This window comes from Amblyomma americanum, chromosome 2, assembly GCF_052857255.1.
Source record: "Amblyomma americanum isolate KBUSLIRL-KWMA chromosome 2, ASM5285725v1, whole genome shotgun sequence".
NCBI lineage: Eukaryota > Metazoa > Arthropoda > Arachnida > Ixodida > Ixodidae > Amblyomma > Amblyomma americanum.
Window position 1 is genome coordinate 166,882,539 of NC_135498.1, and position 24,813 is coordinate 166,907,351.

The 24,813-nt window shown below is 47.5% G+C and overlaps 1 protein-coding gene across 1 annotated transcript in view; it reads right to left on the minus strand.

The window, feature by feature from the left end:
* Positions 1-634: 634 nt before the first annotated feature.
* Positions 635-24,813, minus strand: part of LOC144121959 (glucose dehydrogenase [FAD, quinone]-like) — a 35,907-nt gene continuing 11,728 nt past the window's right edge. Inside the window, exons 2-11 of the mRNA XM_077655431.1 lie at positions 20,064-20,266; positions 14,233-14,422; positions 13,570-13,701; positions 12,780-12,910; positions 12,218-12,385; positions 10,217-10,361; positions 8,794-8,957; positions 6,070-6,247; positions 3,820-4,036; positions 635-2,172 (exon numbers count right to left, since the gene is read on the minus strand). Of these exons, the coding sequence (XP_077511557.1) occupies positions 1,857-2,172; positions 3,820-4,036; positions 6,070-6,247; positions 8,794-8,957; positions 10,217-10,361; positions 12,218-12,385; positions 12,780-12,910; positions 13,570-13,701; positions 14,233-14,422; positions 20,064-20,266 (1,844 nt within the window). The 3' untranslated portion in view covers positions 635-1,856. The remainder of the gene's footprint in view (positions 2,173-3,819; positions 4,037-6,069; positions 6,248-8,793; positions 8,958-10,216; positions 10,362-12,217; positions 12,386-12,779; positions 12,911-13,569; positions 13,702-14,232; positions 14,423-20,063; positions 20,267-24,813) is intronic.

The window sequence follows — 24,813 nt, forward strand, 5'->3', positions numbered from 1 at the left end:
AGCGTAGACGGTCTGTGCACTGCCAAAGCCTACAAGCAAGCCTCCTGCTACTGTTTGTGACATTCGCGCACACGCTCGGCAGGTTCCTGCAACCAATGGCGGTAGCGCTCCGTCCTGGTGCGGCGCCGATCGTCACCACGTTCGGCAGAACATATAGAGCTTGACCTCCGCTGCGCCGATTCCGGTGCCCTTGCGGTAAAGCGTGCCAATTCCTACTGCTAGGAGACGGGGTGGACAGTGTTTATATATTCGATGCCTTTCAGCAAATACCTAGTCAGTGGTAACCTAGGCAGTGGCTACCTAGGCAGTGGTAGCCTAGGTAACCTGTGTACCTAGGTTACCACTGCCTTCCATACGGGTCGAGATGCTCGTAACAGGTTACATACCTTGTGGTTGATTTTACCTAGGGCTTGGGTACCATATAAGAGCGATGTTATAGGAGGCATGCGAAGTGAATACCAGGGCCGCTGGCTCCGGCAAGGACGCTCGAACTGCTGCATGCTAGCGGTGACGTTACGACGGACAGGTCACATGACCGGCACTGGTCGCGCGACTCCACATAATGAGCACGAAGCGACATCAGATAGTACACGTTCAACTCGTTATAACAGTTTCCTCAGTAAACACAAGAAGGAACACTGAAAATGGCAACTTTATTCAACACTTGCTTGAACACATACGCCATACTCAAAACAACAATATGACGAAACTTAATAACAGGGAATTCTAAATAAGAATTGCAAGCCAAGCACATGAGACTGAACCATTTTCGCCGAAAGTGAGGCACGGACTGCCCCAGCCCTATGTAAGGTAGTATGAGGCACGCGGCAACATATCAATGAAGAACGGAAATCGCTCACATATTATGCCTTGTGTGCAGTACGCTTGTCTGCACGGTAACCGACATTCTTAGCGACAAAGTCTGACTCGGCTTGACAGATTGTTATTTGGGCGCAGAGATCAAACAGAGGGTTCCAGGGTTCTGTTAACAGACTGCGAGGATACAGGTGAGCCCTCAGCAATAAACCTCTTAGATTAGAGTTCAAAGCTTCCCACAAGTCTTCAAAGAATTCTTTGCGACCATCGCATTCGCAGATTCGCCTCTGACGTGCTTAAGCACTAGAATAAATCACTCGGATTGCAGCCATGTACTGCTAAAGCTGTTCCATTTGGTGGAAAGGAATTCTTCAAGTAGATCAAACGCCGAAGCACTGTAAACCATGATTTGTAACGTGCCATATCACAGTATCACTGGAAATGGTATGTGTGAATTGGTGGCGGTCTTGTTTACTGACTTGATATAAATTGGACAAGAGCAACGGCCTGTTGCTAACAAATGTATGCATAACAAATGTCGTGCATAACAAATGTACCGCACTGTTCGCAGCTCCTTTGAAATGGCAGATACCTTTCACACTAAACAGCAATCAATCATCACATTCAGCACTATGACACAATGCGACAACGAAAAGACGAAACCTAAGCTACTAACGTAAGCACGTGCTTTCAATCGCTGGTATTAAGTGGAGTGCGTTAAAATTCCTCCTTGAAAAAAAAACGGGGGGGGGGGGGCGGCGAATTCGACTGACTAAATTGGAAAATGCCCCTGTACTCGCCGCCTCATATGCCAATAATTTTTTTCTCCGAAATCAAGAGAATTACCCGAAGTGTGCATAAAAGACAACACACACTATTTATATCCTCTTGGCGCCTATCAACGCGCAGCCGGCAGTATAGAAGGATTCTTGAAGGGATTAGCTAAGACTGCCAGGTTTGCCCCCATTTCGTCTTCGTTACACCCGGTCCCTCTCGAGTTAAAAAAATCAGCTGAACTGCAGAGTCACGGACACGGGGTGTCACGATACCGTGAAGTAAGCTAACAAGACAGGCACTATAGCCCTCGACAACGGCCACGACAACCCCGGCAGCAGGGTCGACGTCGCTGCTGAGTGTGCTTCTGCACCGCTGCCCCCGTGTGATCCCGGGGAGGAACGGCCCCGCACACGGTAGCTGAGTCTGGGAGAGTCGGGCACCACGTTGCCGTTGTCCTGGAGGATCATGTCGGCCGCCTTCTCGGCCATCATGATGACAGGGGCGTTGAGGTGGCCGGTCACCATCTCCGGAATAGTAGATGTGTCCACTACACGGAGGTTTGTCACACCGCCGCGTACCCTGCACGTAAAAGCAATAAAGAAGCTTTAGCGGAGAAACAGATGCCATGTGCGCTTCTTTTATCCTATAGTTCTTTAGCGCGGTCCTATAACTTTCGCTTTGCATCGGCAAGCGACAAAGAGAGAGTGCGCTGGGCAACTTGGGTTCACAGTAGCTACCAACAAAGCCACCATTGGTGTTTTCCACTACACGGCCTCTCAGAAAAGAAATATCGCAGCCGCATATCATGTGAGATGCATCTACGGTATCAATGTAGCACTAAAAATATTCATGCTTCTTATCGTACATTGCCATAGCGGCGTAAAGGTAATTGCACGTCCCTCGTTCCCACAGTCGTGTGCCCACAGCGCTCAGTATCATTTCCCCTGGCGGCCGCCACCTCTGGTGAACTACCGTTGCTCTGAACTAGACCAACCGGATGGAACACGCAATTCGGATACTGCGCAACTGCTTCTAGTCCAGTGTCCTAGCATGAAATCATTACAAGAGGAAACTGGGTAAGTAAAGAAGATTGGGGAGGTCCTGCTGATCGGTGACAGGAAGGGCAAGAACAGGAAGGTGAGTTGGAAGTCTCAAAGCTCCTTGAGGCCATCAGTCAACTCCACTTTTCTTTACAGAAAGCTCCCCACGCCTGCACGCCCCATCGGTTCTTACTCTCCCTCGTTCACTTACTCTACGACACCATATTAAATAGCCCTACACTGCCACCCATACTCTGCGGAAGTGTTCTCCCAGTGCCCGCCAGGCACCTCCATAGTAACACTGTAACAGCGGCGCGCGAATCGTTCTTCGCCCATGGCGGAAGAGCTACGGCCCTGCTCTCGTCAGCACTGCAGGCGATAAATTCGCCGCGTCGTCTGCCAGCGTGATTACGTTGGAATTAGAGCCCATTGTGTTTCACGACTACGTTTACTCAGCGTCGGAAGACTATTATAAGAAGCGAAGGCTCATTTCCCAAGTTTATAAAGCCCCAGCGAAATGGCGTGACACGTCGACGACGCGGAAGAAAAGCGTAGCAATGCACAGAATTTCACAATTGATGGCTGTTGCCTCTCAGCGCATTTACGAAGCAGTTACGGCCAATGTGGCTGAACCTTTTGATGTCTATGTTGATTTGTCGTTTGTATGCATCGTATATTGATTGGAGCTTCGACTTTTACTACGTAGCATATTCAACATAAATTTTTACTTCCCTCAGTCGCTTCTAGTATGAAGCGTACAGATCACACAGCTCATGTCGAAATAATTAAGTGAGTTGACCTAGCAATGTACAACGTCTCCGGTTTATCATATGTGCCCTACGTTTTCAGTCCGCCGCTGCAGCTTTATCAGTTGTCATTGTCACATTTTCGATTACGTAACTGATGGAAACATGCTAAGAATTAAATGCAAAGCAATAATGTGGACAGGCCTAACAAACGGGCGAATGTGCTGCAAGGTACTACTGAGAGGACAGGACTGAGATGGGTTCATCTTCAGTGAAAAGGCCCCGGAAAAGCGCTAAGAAACGGGACAGGAGCGCAGTCGTCTGTCGTCTCCTCTGTTGCAGAATATACCGCAGTCCCCTCGCCCGCATTCTGACAGCAGGTGCTACTTTCCTTGCCTGTCTCTCACTTCTCTAGGCTGGCAAACAATGGGGAGGCCTACCTCATCCTGGGGTCGACCACGGCTCGGTGGTCGCTACCCATGCGGCAGGTGCCGGCTGGGTGGTAGGCCGTCTTGGGGAAGGCCAGCGCCAGGCAGGCCCAGTATTCGTCGCTGTACTGCTCGTGCTCCTCGCACCCCGGGAACACCTCGCTCCACACGCGGCCGCCGATCTCGGCGAACGCCTTGGTCTTGGTGATGTTGTGCACGATCTTCAATCCTGAACGGCACCGGGGAGAGAAGAAGACAATGAAGCGACAGAAACACAGCGCTCCTTAGTTGAGAGAAGTGAAAAATATTTCTCTTAATTACCCCCTCCTTCGAGGGGGGTGCGGCCATTGTGGTATAGAGTACCTCTGAAGAAAACCACGGTCGCACTGCCAGCGAGAAAATTCTGGCTAGTTTCTAGGTTTCGAATAGCCTTTATCGTCTGTGCTTGGTTTTTATGATAATGTGCGCGAAATAATTGTATCTGTTGCTAACTTGTGCGTGGCAGCAGCATTCAAAACTTTTCCATTCACTTCAGATTTGTTGCCCGTGCGGGCACCTTGAAAAGTTCATTTCATTCTATGAATTAAATTGCATTATTTATGTCATTCTACTTGTTTATTTCACAAGGTCTTTATTTTCAAAAGAAACTTTTTCATAAAACACATTTACCATGTTTTCTAAAGTAAAACAGTATCTTTTTCGCGACTGTCAGGACCTCAAGGCGTTTTTATCTTTTATGCAGTACATGACACCTGAAATGTTTTTGTCGCTATCATATCAATACTTTTAATGCAATATACTAACATGACACATCGTCATGACTTTCTGATTTTGTAGCATATTCTTTTCCTCATCTCTTTTTAGAACTTTTCACTAGTTCTGCCACTCATCCTCAGTGTCAGGGCTTTCCACGTACAATCGACAAAACTACCGTCGCCTCGTGTCAACTCCCACACATTACTCTACTTGAACCATATAGCTAAACTAACACTGTTAATGCTGAAGTCATGCCTCATGTCTGCCGACAAATAACATTTCCTGACACCGTGGGCCTCGTTGCTGAGAAGTAGCTACTGTGAGCGCGTTGACAAATAAAGGTGCACTTGCAGGTAACGCACTCGGCAAATAATCATCACTTGAACTTCGGCTTCTGCTGGCGTTATTGACTGCATTAAAAGCAAATTCAGGCGTGCAATTCATGGCATACTGCAGCGCATTTGTAAGCAGTGGTGCGCTATAGCAATGAAGGAAACAAAATGGCTGTGGTTTAGCGCTCGTTAAGCCTGGAGTGACGCGATAGCTACATCTGGCCGAGTGGAACTCGCTCAGTCGAATTGCAAAGTCAGGCTTTCGCTGCTCCGTTTCGCTGGGCGTTCTCCTTCATCTTCGTCCCACTTAACACGGCGCATGCGCACAGCTCCTCAGCTGTTGCGCGCCGCGCCACCGGCAGCAGCAGCAGCTTCTCCGCACCACGTGACCAACCCACGTACGTGACTAACGACCTCACTACGGGATCAAACCACGTGACCAACCACGTAACCAACGGCGCCAACACGGAGCTCAAATGGTGCCAGGCTGAAGAGTCGAAGAGGTGGTGTAGTGTAGCCATCGCTACAAAACTCGCAGGCTGATACGTGTTACGCCTGCTTCCCCCCAGCAGGGCATTCCTTTACACATTAGGTATCATGTACTTGCGGTTCTCGTAACGGTGCTTCCACAAAGGATCATGAATTCTCCCATGCTATCATGCACGCATTTGTTGTCCAGGTGAGTTTACACCTGTATTGGTGAGGCGGGCTACCAAAGATAGCTTTAGCTCTTCAAGGGATGTTGGCTCGGTTAACGAGGTTCCGAATCTGCACGATTGCAAAACAGGGTCACAGACCTTTGTACAGGTGCACCTGGGTGGACGAACGAACAGAAAAAAGGAATGAGGGGACACGAGGGAAGCGGGCTCTGGTATACCAGATACCAAAAACTGAAATTTTCATTTCATAAATGAGCAACCGGAGCACTCGCTTTTCTAAGCTTTCTTCTTGTTCCATAGTTGACACCTCCCAATATTTTATACCGTTAACAGTGTATGCATTGCCTCTGTCCATAGAGCAGCGCCCATAGCCACTCTTTCAATGTGTGTACCTTCTGAGCTTTCTCCAGGAGTTCTAGAAATTGTCATTTTCCTTTGCAACTCCTAATTTGGCAACTACCGGCCCACCATCTTTTCAGTGGACAACAGCAGTGCAGCAAGGTTGATAAGCATACCTTCCACTATGACCTTGACGTCATCGGGGTGCGTGTAGTACCCAGAAACGACGACTGGAGGATCCTCGGGGTCCGTGGAGCGCAGCTTCACGTAGCCTCGCGATTTGGGACGCGTCACGAATGGGATCATGTTGACTGCGGGCTCCCCGCGGTGAGGAAGGATGTATTTGTTGTAAACCTGCAAGCGAGGCACATCTTTTTGCCGCAGGTTCCCACAGAACAAATATCATTGCAAGAATCGGAACAAGGAGTCAGTTGTCGGGGTTTCTTTCCGGTGTTCATCTTTAGTTGTATTTACCCTCGTTTCTTAGAGCCATGAAGTGTTAATTACGGCGGTAGTCTGTTCAGCAGCATGACCATCTATATAACTGAAAGTGCATTGAAGCGTGGATGAGACAAGCAAGGCTGAAGCAAAGAAAGAACTTTAATGAAACTAAGGGAACTCGGCTTGGTTTCCTCAAGTACTCCGCATCTTCTTTTGACATAGTGGTTCTCGTTACGTTACTACAAAGAATGTGACGGCACCGAAAAGTGGCCCAGTGGTACAAAATGTTTGTAAAACTTCCCGCTTTTCCCCACAGCTTGCAGTGCTAAGCAGCCCTTATGAGACAGGGCACCGAAGGCAGGACCATGAGGGTCTGACGGATTTTGCAAGTATGCACTTCAGGCTTAAGCTATCTGAATTAACTTGCTCTAACGCAGTCTATTATTACAAGAAGGCTCAGGCAAGCATATAAGCTCGACTAACTACTTTATACCTCCTTAGTGCACCGTCATTTTTGTTGCAGGCAGTAAGGCGGCAAGGTGAGTGGATGTTCCGAAAATTAACCCTGCCGCTAGCACACCATTACGGGAGGAGGACTCCACAGCCTGGTCACCATCAGCTCCACTATCCTAATCCCCACTCAAAAGTCACGGAGCGCTTTTCTTCGTGCTATAACAAGCACCGCACTCTCCGCCAGCAGCATCAGCTCCTGCGAGCACCTGACTGCAGTGATCAGCCCCCGATCACTGCGTTGTGTCTTGATGGTGTATGCGTTTTAAATGTTTTCTAGCAGCGTCTCAAAGAGTCATCGGCATTAAATTTCATCTAATATTCAGTTCTTGCCACGACACGAATACTATATAATCGCGTAGAACTTTCAAAAGAAGCGGACCATTCATTCGAAAAATTCGCAGGACAGCCTAATATTCAGTTCCTGCCACGACGGGAATATTATATAATCGCGTAGGACTTTCAAAAGAAGCGAGCCGTTCATTCGAAAAATCCGCAGGACAGCCTGCTTTTCACACCCACCGAAATTAACGAAGGCCCTTATATTTTTGAGCACTGTGCAGAGATGCCCCGCAAGTATGAGGCACGAATCAGTCAGCCGAATTTGCATTGTTTTGGTGCATGCATTTTTCTTTGTGATGCATTAATGAGTGGAAAGTAGGCACCTGCCCAAACTTCCATACCGTTCCCTGGATTCAAGAGACAAGTTTGAGTGCCGGATCGACCATCAATGCACACATTTGGTTGCCTATTAACCGGTGACGGCCTATTTGTTTTTCAAGAATATGTTCGAAAGTTGGAAATCTCTGCGATGACATGGTTCAATATTGTTTGATGATTTTTTGATCGAAGAATGTATCTTCGGTGCTAACAAATTCTCGCAACAGTCTCAGCAAGTGGTCATAAATAAGTTACAAGCGAAAATTCAGCTTTAGGAGGCGCAGATATAAATATTTTTATTTCTAGCTCTCTTTTTCAGGGAAACCTGCTAGACGGTATGAAACAAATTATCATTTCAAACTTATTCTCTATGCCATTTGGTAAGCAGAGCCACCATCCGACCGGACAAACACCACAGAAACGAAACCTGCGTGTTTCGAACAAAATGTACCTGTACGTTCATCTTCTGCCCGTAAATCTGCCCCAGAGGACCTATTTCCTTCTGTTTGATCGCGATCTTTTATGAGCACAGTAAAGAGAACAGGATACTTGAACATTAATTATAGATACCATGTGTCGTAAAAACACATTTCTTTCTTGAGCCGCTGCACTTCTATTTTTCTACTGCTAAACATTTGACACGCCCATTTTTGTTTACAGCAAAATGAAATATTTTTCCGCCTTCACACATTATTCAGGCCTTCAGAACAATTTGAAAGTATTCCAGCGCATAATACTGGCCATTCATTTTGTTGCAGCGGATTGTGAAAATTCATGGAAAGTGTCATGCTTGATGCAAACAGCGATATCAAAATTCCGCGACTTATCAAGTATACACACGAAGGGTGCAGAAAATAGGTTTATGGTTTACGAGGTTTATCGTCCCAAAGCGACTCAGGCAATGAGGAACGCCGTAGTGAAGGACACCGGACGTTCCAACAACTTGGGATTCTTTAACGTGCACTGACATCGCACAGTGCACAGGTCTCTAGAATTTCGTCTCCATCGAAATTCGACCACCACGGCCTGGATCGAGCCCGCGTCTTTCGGGCCAGCAGCCGAGCGCCACAACCACTGAAACACCGCAGTAGCTGCTAGTGGAAATAGTTTACATCTCGAAGATACACGTTCGATTGATGCGAAATTTGCCTCAAACGAAGAAATCACTGCAAGGTTCCGCCCACTATGAGAAAAAAACTGCGGGTTACCTTTGTATGCAACTTCGTGCATAGCGTGTCAAATGGCTAAGACCCTTTGCGCTGTCTTCCTTGCCCTTCCTACTACCTCACCTCTTGTTTCAATCCCAAGCCGATGAGGAAAGGCTCGGTGTAAGTGGACGCTGGTGGGCCCGTGTTCAGCATAATCTCGATGTCAGGAAAGTCGTCGTCCTGGTCAGCGTACTTCGTCTTCACGAAAGCGATGCCCTCGATGCCTCCGGGCAACGTCCAGGGTCCTAAGAACCAACGATAGCAATACATGAGTCGCGATCGGTGTTTGTTGTCGCGACATGATGCAGTAGTTAGCCAACATAGTCATGCGCAAGTGTTGTGTTCCCCAAGCGCTGTCATAAAAACAGTGACGCTAGCAAGACCTCCCTATCGATTACACTCGCGATAAAACAAGCAGTTTGGCAAAGAAATAACGAATATTGTTAGCTAAAAGGCGCTAGGACGCGACGTAACTCTGAGAGGGCAAGGCGAAGCGCCACTCACAACAAATTGATGCAGCGGAAGGACACGCTTAATTTTATATAGATCCTCCGAAATCATATGCGGACGGAACACTTCATGGAACGGAAACAGAAATGATGAAATACGCAACAAAAGCTAATTCTCTGCAGTACGAAATAAAGCTGAATTTTCGCTAGTGCTTTAGCTGCGGTTTTATGTTTTTGACAAGAATACTCTAGGGTAACTCCCGAATTTTCCAATATTTGCATTTGTGAACAGTTCTTGCAGCAAGAAATCACAGCTTATTTTTGCGGGACTGACTGTGATGCACTGTTTCGGCTATGTGCCGTGAGGCCAGGCTGTCGACTGCAGCCGGCATCAAAACAAAGCTGGCCAAGCTCCTTCAAATAAGCTTTTAGACCGACGCAAGCAAATCACCAATGTGTCAACAATGATCTCAAGTAACTTGAAGCGGCTACCGGAGGTAGCTCATAAAAGGCGAGACGCTCGCCATTCCCTCGCATATGCCAGGTGCTTCAGCGAAGATGAACCAAAATTTTTTAGAATAGCTTTTTTCAGGTATTAAGCCGGCTTCTGCGGTGCAATAATACCCGCGTTGGCGGACATTGTAAAACGTGCAAGAAAATGTTAACTAGTTAGCCATTTAAGAAATGGCTGATAATTAACTTTTTAACTATAACAGTTAGACTACTGGTTGCAATTAAAGACTTGTAGCCGGTCGTTAATAATACCCATATCAGTTTCTAAAATTTCAAAAACGCGATTACCCCCGATGCTGTGGCTCGACAAAATTTGGCCTTTTTGACTAGTTACGTGCACTGGAAAGGTTGCTTTGCCTGCATGCTTTCTGAAAGCATCTGCATTGTGCCAAATTTTGTAGCGAAATGTAGCCAAATTTTTCCAGTGACTAGCGAGGCCTAGCGAGGCCACGCGCACCCGTGTTCCCGCTAACCGTGGTTTAAGGTAGTACCATTCGGCAGGGGGTAGACATCGCTACCATCGCAAGCGCGTGGACGCTCACCGGTGTTGTAACGGTAGTATTCGAGGGCTCCCCTGACGCCGGTGAATCCTTCTCCCAGGCTGTCGTTGAGGTGCACCAGTGAGCCAGCGGCCAGCGCATGGTCCTGCAGGTTCTGGCCCACCGGCAGGTCGGCCACCAGCGGAATCTGCACCAGGAGGATGATCGGATACACGCAAGCAATGTTAGTGCTGGTCCAGATGCCGTGTCGCTAATAACTAGTTCCAAACGATCGGGCGCTTTAGACCACACACCACTCGAGCAAGATTTAGACCGAGAGTTAAGTTTTCGAGCAAGCGACGAACTTAACAGCGCTCGACTGTCAAAGCAATTGACTGCGCAAACAACGTGATACACAAGCAGCTTTAATCACAAAAAAAAAGCCGAAAGCTAACCTACCCCTGAAGCCCTGTAAAGTATCAGCACACGATACGAGGCTACGAAGCGTAGTTTTAGACTACTCAAGTAGTCTGCAGACTCAAGCCGTGCATATCGAAACAGTTTAGGAGGGTGGATGTGTAGGCCAGTTGGTGAGACATCAGGAGGCTATACACCGCAGCAGACACAGGACGGAGGGAGGTGCCGTCCTGTGTCGTAACCTCCCTCTGTTCTGTGTCTGCTGCGGTGTATAGCCTCCTGATGTCGAAACGGTTGTGCATTATGAAACACAACTGTAGGCGTATGTCCTGATGTACGTATAATGACAAAATATTCTACACGATTGTCGCAATCAGGCGCGCGGCTTTTACCCTTTGTGTTATGTTACGCGGATAGCACGTCTCTAATGGACGCTTAAGCCTAGCAAACGGAAATACATTTACATGTTCGGTTACATGTATAGCGTCTAACCTAAGTAACACCAACAGCAATAGCATTTGCAGCTATCCTCAGTGCAATTGCGAGGTACTGCAAGCCGCAAATTCTGGCACGGCCACTTAAAGAACAATGACGGCCCCTCTGCACGCCTCCACTTAAGCGCATCCGAGCGCTCAGCGCCTGCGCAGCGGCACTGAGCTCTTTGCAATGCCTCGTGTCACGTCTTGGACAGAGTGTTGCCAATAACTCTCCAATGGCGATGCCAAAAAATACCCCAGTAAGAAAAAAAAAGCGCATGACCGGTCAATTACTCAAAAAATATCTCGAAGTGAGAAAAACCAGCCGGAAATTTTACGACTGGAGATATGGATTTTAATGCACCGCTTCACCAATCAAGTTTTTGGGACTTTTACTCTGTATAAAAAATTATTAGCATTGAAAAGCTTCACACAGCGCACAACAGCAAGACTAAAAATGGGTGCTTATAAACGCAACCTCGCAATTACTCGTTACCTTCCTTAGACAATTTTATCACATAGATACGCGCAAAATTGGCCACTTGTGCATGAGATCCCAAATTCCGGTGCCTTGTTTTCGTTCAGGAACTGTTCAGCAAGGTTTCCAGACAGTTATCCCCAGCGAGATTTTAAATTAAAACCACACAATACGCGTACTACGATATACAATATTAGGCGGTGATGCCGCGCCTCAGGACTGCGGTCACATGTGACAAGCATGATCATGCGTTTGAAAATTATTCCATGTAAACCACAAAGCACCACGGTGCACCAAGAAAGTATTCTTGGTAGTGGTTTGGGCTAGTTGGTAGCTTATCATAGTAAGAGCTAGGGAGCGCGGGATTTTAAATTAAAACCACACAATACGCGTACTACGATATACAATATTAGGCGGTGATGCCGCGCCTCAGGACTGCGGTCACATGTGACAAGCATGATCATGCGTTTGAAAATTATTCCATGTAAACCACAAAGCACCACGGTGCACCAAGAAAGTATTCTTGGTAGTGGTTTGGGCTAGTTGGTAGCTTATCATAGTAAGAGCTAGGGAGCGCGGGAGAACGAAGGCACAGGTAAGAACAGCATCCTTGGACACTGATTTCAGAAAGTTACGACCCTGCCACACTGACTGCTGCACTGGTCTAGAAAACGAAGCGTGAGGAAAACTCACGTTCATCTCTTCAAGATGTTCCTTAGGTCCTATGCCAGACAGCATGAGAAGCTTGGGCGAGTTGATGACTCCTGCGGAGATGATGATTTCCTTGGTTGCTCGAACTGTGTGCTTGCGCTGGTCTTTCTTGTAGAAGACGCCCACCGCCCTCTTGCCTTCGAACAGGATCTGCAAAGACAAACACACATGACTGTGGGAATGAGAAGTCTCTCTACAGCATTATAATGGCGTCGGCCAGAACTTGCTTTCGTTACCTAAAGCCACGTAGAAAAAATATCTCAATACTTTTTTAACTTTCCATCCATACCATGGTAAAACTTCGTAAACGTTGAACATTCAAGCAACGCTTGCTGAAACCCATCTACGGTGACCAGAGGAGACTAAGTAGTATTATGATAAAATCTTTATACCTTTTCTAACATGGACTCATTATTGAACGTCTGCCGGACTTAATTATAGAGAAAAAAAATTAAAAAAACGTATGCGTTCGTTTTGTTTCCTGATGTCATTCGCAATTGCTGTGACGAGCTTCCGTGACAAAAGATAACCCGAATTCACTTACCTTAGTCACCTTTGAAAATAGCGACACGTGCAGGTTCTTGCGTCCTTTCTTTCCCGAGATGGGTAGCACGAAGGCCTTCGACGTCGACCAGCGCTCCTTGCCCCGTACCGTGAACTGGTTCGCCATAAATCCTGCATACGCGCATTAACCAAGACGATTAGAATGTATGCCGAGATTGCTCGCACTGATTAGGAGAAGCAGGAAACGAAAGGCGGCGATAAATTGAATCAGTAGGCACCAGTTTAACGAAGCACCTTGGCCTTTGAACCAGCTGAGGTTCACGTAGTGATATGGATATCTGCGCCATGCTTGAGACCATTGCTATTATTGCAAAAAAAAAAATGTGCTATTGTTACTACTCTTTCTTGGCACGCCGTAACAGAGCACTGGCTCAGGCGATCAGTTCAATAACACTAAATAGATTTATCGTGCATAATTTTCATTATTTCTTTGAACACCGCTGTGCTCCACACGGGATCGTCAAAACGTTTCCTCTTCGCGCCGTCACAGACCCACCATATTTTATATGAGGCCCTTCAAAATGTTGACATACTAGGTTTGCAATTCAGCATCTTTTCGTGTTCTCCTTTACATTTGCTAGCCCGTTCTCCCGCGGGTTGTTAAGGGTAGCGAACCAGAAACTTCTCCTGGTTAAACTCCTTACCCTTTCTGGTCTCTCTCTTCTCCACTCCTTTAATCGCAACAATATTTAGCCGAAGAAAATTTCCCGTATCATTTTAATCCTCAAATGAAAACAACTGTATACGCTCGATATTTCTCTTTTGCTCACCAGTTTGCCGCGCTCCGTTGTGGTCGTTGATCTCGTAGCCGAGCTCCGCTCCTGCCTTTAGGAAGGCATGTAACGCTTTTGTCTGGAACTTTGTCGAGCTGACGGTCAGCTCTCCACCGGTACCGTGGTAGCCTGCATTAAGGCAGAAGTTTACGGCACAGGAAGAGTTCATTCTCAGCAACCATTTATCGCTTCCCTCTCGAGCAACAAAATTCGTGTTTTCAGAAAACGCACAAACTACCCGGCTTTAATACCTGCCTTACTATTGCGGCAATAAATGCAGCGTGTTTCTGCAAGAAATTGTGGAGCATGTGTTGCTCGTTAGTCGCCTGGAGCTACAGTAGTACTTGGGTACTGAATATTAACATTCTTAGTTCAACAACCACATGGATACGTAGGAGAGAGCAACAGTACACAAGCGCTACAGAAGGACAGTAGTGGCGCTTGCGCACTGTTGCCCTCCTATGTCCCCACGTGTTTGTTGCACTGCGAATGTTAATACCGAGTACCCGCTAGCTCGAACCCTCACAATGCCAAGAAGGCTAGCACAGACTACACGCCTTAGCATACGAAGGCCAGTGGCGTTCGCAGAACATTCCAGGTGTCGGCCGTTCGTCTGTTGGGCGCGACATCGCGAGAGGGCGAAATCCAAAAAGTTCGTACCTTCTTCCGCTAGACTTGCGTTCGTGTTGTCCTCCGACTTTTTGAAGTAGGGCAGCACTTCGTCGTACGACCAGCCGGTAGCACCGCCTTTGGCCCAGTTGTCGTAATCACGGCGATTGCCCCTATTGTAGATCATGTAGTTGAGCACACTTCCGCCGCCCAGCACCTTGCCTTGAATCCACAGATCCCTCTAGACAGCCAGAAAATAAAACCGAATAGCGGTGACACTATAGCGCTGCGGCTGCTGAAGAAGAGGCGTTTCCTAAGTGCTTTCAATGCGCTGTACGCAATATACGCACTGCTCAGGCATCCGACCCCAAAACAGTAACTATAGTAGCGAAAATAAAACAGCGCTGCGAAAATCACCATGAACTTTAGGAGCATAGAACACTTGCACTGCATTGGCGTGAAATATAAGCTTCAAAGAAACCCTAGTGTGAATACTGCTTGGGAGGGAATCTTTCCGGGGCGTTATATCACGCGCTAATGAAAATCTTAGCAACGTAATGCTTTAGTCGGTCGTCACGAATGGCAGGTGCCTATGAGAGCGCAGTGATTAGACCTAGAAAGTTGCATTCTAAAAGCCGGCAGACTGCTGCACAAAGAAAAAATTTAGTGGCTATCAATTGGATTGACGCAGACGACATGCGACAGCATTTCGCTTTCATTCGCCAATTTATTGCAATTATGATTCTGTTTCACTTCTCATTTTCACCTCTGATTCCATTGCGTCTCACTCAGCAATCTATTATAATTCCGGTTGTATTTAAAATGTGATCCTAATCCAATTCTGACCGTGTTCTTATTTAATTTCTATTCGTAATCGCTTCTTTTACACAATTTTTCTGTCACTCAGCCGTTTTCATTTTTGCGTGTTCATTCTTAGTCCGGCCTATCCCCTTGGTGCGGAGAGAGGGAGATCTCTTTAAAAACCACCTGCTACCTGCCACTGTTGGCAAGTGGAACCTTCGCACAGACGTCAACCTTGGACAGTCTCCGCCTTCATGGTCCCCCTATCCTATCGCATTAAAATGTAAAACGCAGCCACTGCGCGCAGTCTCACGAGCACCTCGCATAGTAGTAGTAGACGCAATGGAAATGACGAAGAGACACAGGTGAGCTTGACAACGCTAGACAGCGATTTTCTACAGCCCTCGTAACGCCCAATGATACTTATTCACTTAAATTATTTAACGATCCTTCACTGGTGTGTCACATAAGTGGAGAAATACAGAAATAAGATTTTTATTATTTTTTCTTGCTAACAGTGCTAACGGACATTTGGTGCCAATTTATTTAAGATTCTTGAAATAGCTCTGCAAATTTGGCAACTGTGCCGGATAGTATCTGTGCTGCGCTTAGATAGTATTACCATCGGTCTGTGTAACTACTCTGCTGGTTTGTGAACCTAACAATTGTATTCGCCAAATTGTGCTTCCCAACCATTCCAAGTGATTCTGGCAATGCGTTATCGAAGCGAATTTATGTATTTTGTACTGTTCATGACATTATTACTTGCATAAATGAAAACGAAGCAATTACTAGCAGCTCGATTTCACCCGGGCCCCAAAAAAAAAAGAAATAACAGTAGAGAGTTTTAGTTTCACGTGCGTACAGAGTTCACGTACTCAAACGTGAGAAGTCTACGTAGCATACGCGCATGTCGTTTCAAACCATTTTAGTTACAAGTACGCGACAGACGCCGCGCGTTCTTCTTAGCGCCATCTACTGACAGATGAAGACACTGCTGTAGCCACTCTAAGACAAGACGAGTCAAAGCCAATCCAGTCGAACTGCGTCGGAGCGCTGCTTCGTTAGGCTTAACAGCTGGGAAATCGCCCTTATATCTGAAAAACAAAAGCTATTTGTCGCTTGAAACTTTATGCGAGGGTAAGAATGGGCAGATCGAAGGCGAATACAACAGCTTAGAAAACGATATCGCGTCGAGGGATTAGCGACGAAGCTGTTATCGCTGTGAAGCGGTGGGCAGGCCGCCGTCATGTTTGTCAACGCTACGTACGCAACCAACGCAAAGACCGCAACGTAAAAATCCGAATCTCACGTACGTACGTGAGACTCGCGCATGCCCTTTGCGTTCTGCGCATGCGCACTGGTCAGCCGTAAGAGCTCTACGTGCGTGAAGCCTCTACATACGTGAAACTAAAACTCTCTAGTAGCTTTTGCAACGCACGCCTCCGTACAACCCCCTCCCGCTTCCTGTCACCTTTCATACCAACCGAGCTCTTCCTCAGAGGCCGTCATAAGCCGCCGTAGACCTCGATCACATAAACAGCAAAACGCAAATTTTTGATGGCACTTCACAAAATCCGTGGCTGGGCTAGTCGGGCCATATGTTACTATAAAAAATCGTACAGAATAAATAAAATGTTTTGCCCATCGCGCAACTGGTAATGCAGAAAATGAGCTATGTCTGGCATGCGCCAATAACTACGCACAGAAAGATGCAGGCCAGTGCGGGAGGCCTGTACCGGATCGCTACCTCCCCCCCCCCCCCCTTTTGCGCTAGGCTACACGGGCACGAAATGACTACGAATACGAAACCCCCTTCGGCCGCAACTTTCGCTCTGTTCGTTTTGGGAAAGCTAACGCGACGCGCAAGGCACGGGCTACGTGCAAGGTGTGGTCACGTGAGAGCCCCCTGCCGCGGGGTGCCTCCTCCTTCCTGTCCCGCTCGGCTGCATGGATGCCTTTTTATTACGACGTCCGCAAACACGCTTTGCCCGGGAGCCTTCGCATCAACAGCTAGAGCTGAAACATGCTCCACGGAACATACATTAAACGGAACGGGCGCTGCTGGAATAGCGCCCGTTCCATCTACTGTGTGTTGTGCGGTGTGCATTGAGCAGAGCGTTATGGCATGCCTTTTGAGCTGTACGCTGCTTTGGTTTCGAGATCGTTCATCTCCCGGTCCCTTGGGTAACATGCATTAGACTCGGCAGTTAAACTCGGCACTTTGCTCTGTCCTCGTCTTTTTGCGCTAGAAATTCAGGCAACACTTAAGCTCCCTCTGAAGGATATGACGCGAGAGTTTTAATGAGCGGAAGTGGTCATTTCCAACTGTGCATTCATATGTCCCTGGGAGTCCTCATAACCACTCCTTACGCAATGGCGCAGTGGTTAAGGGACGGCCCACTGCCCTGCGATGGCTGGCGCTGCCACCGGTGGGTCTTGTGCGAGACAAGTTGCTCTTCCCGAGGGGCCTATCGCGATCAACGATTGATTCAACTGCCACCTGCCAGGGTGGTTAGTTTGCTGAAGATCCGGTGGGTATTTTATTATTTATTTAGAGAATAATGCAGGCCCTTCTGGGCCCTAGCAGGAGGCGCAATATAATGTAACATGAATGTACACAAAAACACCGAAGGAAATTCGAAACACAAAGCCAAATAATTTTGATGACGTCAATATTCTATTTCTTCAATGGATTCTATGTCACGTAGTGCTGGTAAAGGTAGAGCATTCCATTTAGTAACGGTGCGAGGGAAGGAGTATTTAAATAGGATATTTCTGGCGCTGAATGGAGTTAGTGAATCAGAGTGGCGATGTCTTGTTGGTCGTGGAGCGGAAAATGGCTTGACGTAGGGATCCGGGCACATTGACACCTTGTTATGTTTTAGAAGGAAAATAAATTTTAATCTTTAAATTTTACGTCTTACTTGCAATGTTTGAATTCGGTGTGATCGCATTATGGCAGTAGGTGAGTCGGTTGAACGGTATTTTTAAGATGAATCGAATGGCCTTGCGCTGGATCATTTCAAGTGCTAGAATGTTAGTTTTAGTAAATGGCTCTCACATAGGTTGTGATGTCGCCACAAGATAACGTGGCCTAGGCTGCCCACCTGGTTTGTTTCTCCTGAGGCCGGAGGTGTCTGCGTGGGCCACCGTACGCCACCCTATTTATTGCTCACAACGCCGACAATGCCGGCACCGGGCTTTCTGCGCAATGGGGCCTTTAACGCTTTCGCGTTAAAAATAAGGATAAGTGCTCATCCCGCACCAGTAGCATCAAACAGTAATAAGAAGGCCAGAGGTTACTACACCAAGTTTTAGCGCCGTTTTTGGCGACAGATGAATTTTCTAACACGACTGCCGTTGTAACAAATAGAAGAGGTCAGAGCACTTCCAGGAGTGGAATTAGCCGGGCCAGTAGGTTCATGAAACATAAATAACAGCGCTAAAGACGGGACAATAGGGAAGAGACACGAACACGAGCGCTGAGTCAGAGCGCTTGCTGCGGCGAACCGTTATTGGCGCTCGTCCAGCCACGGCTTACGGAAGCTCAGAGTAGGTCGCTGGGGACGCGAAAGCATGCGGGCGCAAGCTTCCTGCGCAGAGGCATAGGTAGCGCCACAGTGGGTGCGGTGGGTGTGGCCACTACACATCTCTGCATTCTCGCTGATACCGTTCGTAAAGTGGGACAGCATTAAACAGAGGCTGTAATCTTGCCTCTCATCAGCAGAGACAATTGTTCAGCATTACGTGACATATAATCACGGAAGTAGCATAAGAACGCTGCAGAGGCAGAACGCAAACAGCTTTAGTAATGCTCCCTACGAAATGGCGCACTCGCCACTAAAGACACTTATCTCGGCTCTCATCGTTAGGGACAATAGCCCAGTGGGAAGTCGCAGATTGCTTATTGTCAGCAATTACCGCGGTCAGAGAATGAGAAGGCTGCAATGACCCAAAGTAAACAGCTGTGCGAAGGAGCCAAAACATGCATGATCTTCTGTCCTTGAGAGACAGCTTGATGACGGAAACTGGGATTAGGCGAAATAACCTGTACTTGAGAACGGTAATGATCTCATGCATATAAAGAAATTATAGACGCGCTTTAGGGGAAAAAAACATTTCCCTGAGCGCATAATAGAGCATACTTCGTGAATTTTTTTTTCGTCTCGGGAGTGTTTGCAGCGAATATGGTCCTTGCGGAGGTATTTGTGGTGTCCGAGAAGCGGATTTAGGACTTGGGCCGCTTGTTGTCACCAGCGCCCAGATCAGTGGAGTAAGTTTCTCGCTGTTTGAGCCCTCAGCCAGCGTCTACTATGTATGCTACCGAAAAACACGCATCTCATCGAAACAGAGAAGTACCTTCTAGTCGAACACAATCATTGCGGCCTATCAGTTTTCTTGTCTCCTGCCGCTACACCCATTCGCCATGCAGAGCGGATTCCTCATTTCAGCGCAGCACAGTCTGTCTGCTTTTTCCTGCTTCATTGAACTACATCCGACTTTTCTTCGTGGGCACCGAGAGAACAGTATGTATTCGATGTTTGTTTGCAGCCTCATGCGCAGTTCCGTAAACTACGCAGAACGGTTAAGCCGCTCACAAGGTATGTGTCCACTGACGTGAGCTGAGATGATGTCGCAGTTAAGGCCTCTGAAATAGGCAAAATGGAATAGAATGAAAATGTTTCCATCTTCACTGAACCTTTTGCAGCGCGTAGATAATTTAGGTTCTTAAATAATAAAGACTCGTGTACACTTCATCTTTATTTCTACGAGGCTCATGCACGCAAAACTTGAACATTACGTCGCTGTGGGCTGTTCTGGGCAATCTGTTTGACAATACCTGACCGCAGGAAAAAAACGACTGAAGCACAAATGCGACAAAGAGGGGTTGTACGAAACCCCAAAAACTGATGAAATTCGGAGGCGTACACATCCAGTACCGGCCCGCCGTAGCCTCGTTGTGGTCGGGAAAAGATACATACAAAAGCAATCACGCACAATTTGTGCGTGTATGTTCACGCACAGCTCCAAATGATTCTTCATAATTTGCATTGCCGACCAAGGAGATTTGAGCCCACCTGTTTCTCAGTGGCGAAGCCGCAGTTCTCCTGCGTCTCTGTGTAGAAGGCCCAGTCGATCTCCGAGTGTTGGCTCACGGTGGTGAAGAACGGCACGTCCGTCACCGTGTCCTCCAGGCCCCCTGCCTCGAGCAGTAGCACCCGCGTCGATGGGTCCTTGGACAGCCGGTTGGCCAGCACCGAGCCCGCCGAACCACCGCCCACTGCGAGTCATAGAAGCCATGTGCGGGCAGCGACTCAGCATAATCAGGAGATTGCTGTGCAACCTGGCTGGTGACGCTATGCGATCTCATTTTTCGCATCGACCAATGCGTGAGCCACGCTCCAAGCTCTCTCGGCTTGCTTCCCCGACCAGCGTGTGAAACCACGACGCTGGCGTCATCTGCATCGCCAATAAAAATTTAATTTTTGTTTCTATAGCTTATAACTCAAGACAGGGAAGGTGCCATACATCGGCCAAGTGTACGGAAGATGCCAGCAACCGAAATTACAGACACTTCATGGGATCAGCCCACGAAACCTGTGTCATTCCAAAGCATCCGATCAGACACTTCCAACGTGGCACGCGGGTTTTGATAACACATACACTTTGCGCACAATTTAGGAAAACGGAATTTCACGAACGACCTTCGAGCATCCTTGGGCATTTGAAGGACGCTAAATGTATACCTCGAATAAAATATCTTTAAGATAAGTCTGCTGAAACAGTGACCACGATTCCTCCAGCAAGCGAAGGGAATATCAGACATGTGACCATTTTTTCTCATATTTTTGCTCGCAGTTTTTCGTCTTCCTAGCCACTAGATTTGGTCCTTCCAGTGTTCTCAGCTTTGACTCCGGCCTCACGCAGAAGTTGAAATTCATACTCGTGATGATTACCCTTTCGGGTTGGGCAAACGCATCGTGGCTCGCCTGTGGTTCAAGAGAAATTTCGCGGATGCATTACCACAAAAAGAGTAATCACGTCGTTGATGGTCCGGCATTCATTCGTGAACCACGCTAAAGAACGTGAAAGTTAGCCTTTTATGAATCTTTCCTTGCGCGTTCGTTCGAGGATATCCACGGCTCCGCGTTCTTTTCGGAATCTCTGGCGGTTTCCGGCCGATCCGCGACGGCACGTGCGCGGCGCCTGGCACGCGGTGGAGGCCACTGTTTACACTGGTCATCCTCGGCTGATCATCGCACGCAAGTTTTGAAACAGACGCTTGCTCGTGCATCTCCACGCCGCATCGAATAACGGCAGGAAGCAGCAGCTCTGCACACGGTGGCGAGGTCAGGTCCGATTGAGAGTTCGTTTCCTTTTTGCACCGGCCCATTCAGAATTCCAAGGAATTACTTCGACGTTCTCTAAACATGCAGGCTAGAACAGGGTCAGTCCGTCCGCGCTTCTGATCGCGTAAGGTGAATTAGAAACAGCAATTTAAGTGTCCAGAAAACTGCACATGGACATGAAAGATAATTGGTTCTGCCTGTCCGTTTGCTTTAACAGGCTCCGTCGTACCTCAGGAGAGGGAGTCTTACCTTCGGGAGAGCTACGCAAGTCTGAGAGTTAACTTCGCAGCGAGAGTTTTACAGGGGGCTGTGTGTGAAGCACGCGGCGTCAGTGTCCCATGCCACTGTATCCGCTTTGGCTTTTTGGTTGTTCAAATTTCATTAGCGACGGGCTCCTACCTGCACAGACGCCGTGCGAATCGTCGTAGTCGTACGGCTTTAACCGAGAACATCTACCTCCTTGGAAAACAGAGTACCCCACCATAAAACAGATTATATATAATGTATTACTAATTATTCGTTTTATTTAATATAAGCGTGCAGTACCGGCACTCAGGAGGCAGTTACACGTTGGTTGGACAGATGAACATTCAGCTGACAACACTCGTCACACGACAGAAAGGAATAATAAAACAAACGTAACGGCACTGTTGCCCAAGAAGCACCAGAATAAAAAAATGTCAGTGTCAAAATTTATGTAGATGTCATTCAGCGCACTGAGAAAATAACACGTGTGAAACTTGCGCCAATGAGATATACTCCGTGGTCCCAAGAAGGTTCCAGCGAGTAGAATAACTCTGCACTTTATTTAAAATTAGTCGCCACTGGAACCGTTCAAAAGAATTACAATACAGGCGATGTATTGCAATCTGAGGCACAGGGTCTGATCTGTTTTAAATTTATCTACGATATCCTCTTCCAGCACATCCTATGGCTGCCAGTTCCATTCCATCCCTGCCATTTCCCAGCGAAGAACGAATACTTAGAGGTGTCTGCTCGCGTTCACACTGGATTTGATCGTGGCGGCTGCTTCTGATTGTGCAAGATAGATGCTCTGTGGTCTATTCGATGCTGTATGTGCGAGCTAAAGCACTTATGGTGCATGAGATAAAGAAGGTTTATTCTAGCATTCGGAGTTAAACCAAACCAATAAGTTAAACCAAACTAACCCTTTACATACCGGTACCGTTACATATAATCTTGAACTGTTACATATAAGGTGGATTTTCTTTTTTTTTTCCTGAGGAGCTAGAACAAACTGTCTTCTTCGGTAGCAGAGCATTTATGTTTCTGCGTTCAGCTTAGCAACATGTGTTTACGCGTATTCTTCAGTTCAGATCTTCCGATATCATTAGTATTTCGAGTATCTTGCGCGGGTTATGAGTTTACGCTCCATTTCGTAACACCACAGGGCGGTTTTATTTTTATTTACCGCTCTTGCACACACACCACTGGCGTGGCTTATTTTACTTTTCCACCGACGCGTAAGTCACTAAAAGCTTTGCAGTGCAGAATTTCAGCGACTTGATGGCCGTGGACTGCTCAGAGTAAATAGCGCAGTTGTCCGCAAGCAGTCGAACCTTGCTGACACCTGACTGCATCATGTCACCTACGTCATTCGTGTTCCTGAGGAAAAAGGCAGGGCATAGCACGGATCGCTAAGGCACAGCTGACGTGTCATCCTTCAGCACTGCTCACAAAAACATCGTTTCCGCAAGCAGCGTAGCTGTTGACATTGTTTGCCTAAAGGCGCCTTCTTAGGAAAACGGCCTCATAATGTTCGAGACAATGATACCCAATTGCAGATAGTATATGATCTGTAACTTTACGAGACGATCAAGTAAGGCAGTAACTCTGAATACTGTTTCTACCGCTATATTTATGAACAAGGTAACGTGCTTCGAAGTCACACTGGCTGATGTTATCGCATGTGACTTACCATCGCAAAGCTGCGCATGAGCTGCGAGGCAGGATGCAGTCTTTTGCATTTCGTCTCAGTGGAGATGTGTGCAGATTGGATCCCCGCGTCCTAGAACTAAGCAGCCGATCGTCAAAGACACTCAGACACAGCGGCGGGCTCACACTCGTTGAGAATTCTGTTCTGAAGAAGGGAGTGGAGGGCAATGTTCTAACACGCAAACATCTAGGGTAGGATACGAAAGCCCGTTCGCGATACAATTATCGGAGAGAACTTACGTGCCAGTAATGCGAAACCGTTGCAATTCTATTCCGATCCCATTATAATTAAATTCTAATTATATTTCAATTATATTCTAATTGAATTCTATTCATTTGTGGTCTTGCCGCTGCAACTACCAGTACTGACTATTACTGGCTAACATTTCGTATTTTTCTCGTCTTTCATGACATCACACCGTTTCGACCAAACGCGAGTTTTGTAACGCTGCTACCTTTCGGGTGACCCCAGCTTTTCGTATCGATGAGCTATCCAATGCGTTCGCAATAAAAAGCAAAATAGCGCCGGTCTAATTAAGGCGTTTGAAAAGAGCCAGACGCGCGGGCACTTTGCAGCGAAGCATGTATGTTCCTTCCCTCCTGACGTCCGGGTAACTGCGGTGGGGCTCCCTCAAAGCAGAGAGCGGGAGGCGGCGGAGTCCTTGACCGATTAACAAGGACCTACTTGAGGCGGGAAAAGGAAAGTGGTGTTCCGTGCTAGGCCACTCAAGGGAAAGGGCAAGTGGGAGCGCCGAGTTTTCTTTTGCCGCGGGAATGGCGGCGATGCGGCGGAAACATTGCGTCCCTGCTGTGACGCGGCGCTGTATTTGCGCGAGCGTGGGGCAGTGGCCTTTGAGGGGGCGCGGCGTCTTGCGTCGCTGTGTGCCGTGGTTGTGACAGGAGACCGTGGGTTCAGAAGCAACGCAAAAGTGCCTTCTCCCTCCCACACACAGAACCTAAAATCGCATTGTATACGCACGCGAGGGTTTAAAGTTGTCGCGATATGCATTCCGAAAGAACGGGATTTTTCGTCCAGAAGGCGATGAGGGGAAGGCGTCCGATAGTGCACGGGGGCTTACATACACGGCTATACAATGGGGCTATAGTAGCACGTCAGCTTAACTACAAGGCACACCTCTCCTATAATCATTAAAATCTCTCTCTCTCACTCTCACATCACCGACACTGCAACGCAGAAGGGACAGCTGGGTAAATATGGCGTGATGGTCCTTATTTGCCATTTATTTCAATTTTATTTTTTCGTTCTTTTTAATTGTATCCAGCGGCAGCACTCCCAGAGTTCTTGCTTCGCCATCGGGTCAAGTCTAGCAATGGCGGGGGCCTGCAGTCGGAGTTACAAAATGCGAAAATAAAAGCAGGGTGGAACTGTTGTATTAGATACAAGCTAAATACACCCGATCTACGAACGTTAACAATTTCAGTGTATGCTTAACACTACGCTTGGCTGTACAGAACGCGATACGTCGTTTTCATGGGCACTCTTGCCAGCTTAGGACGTCGT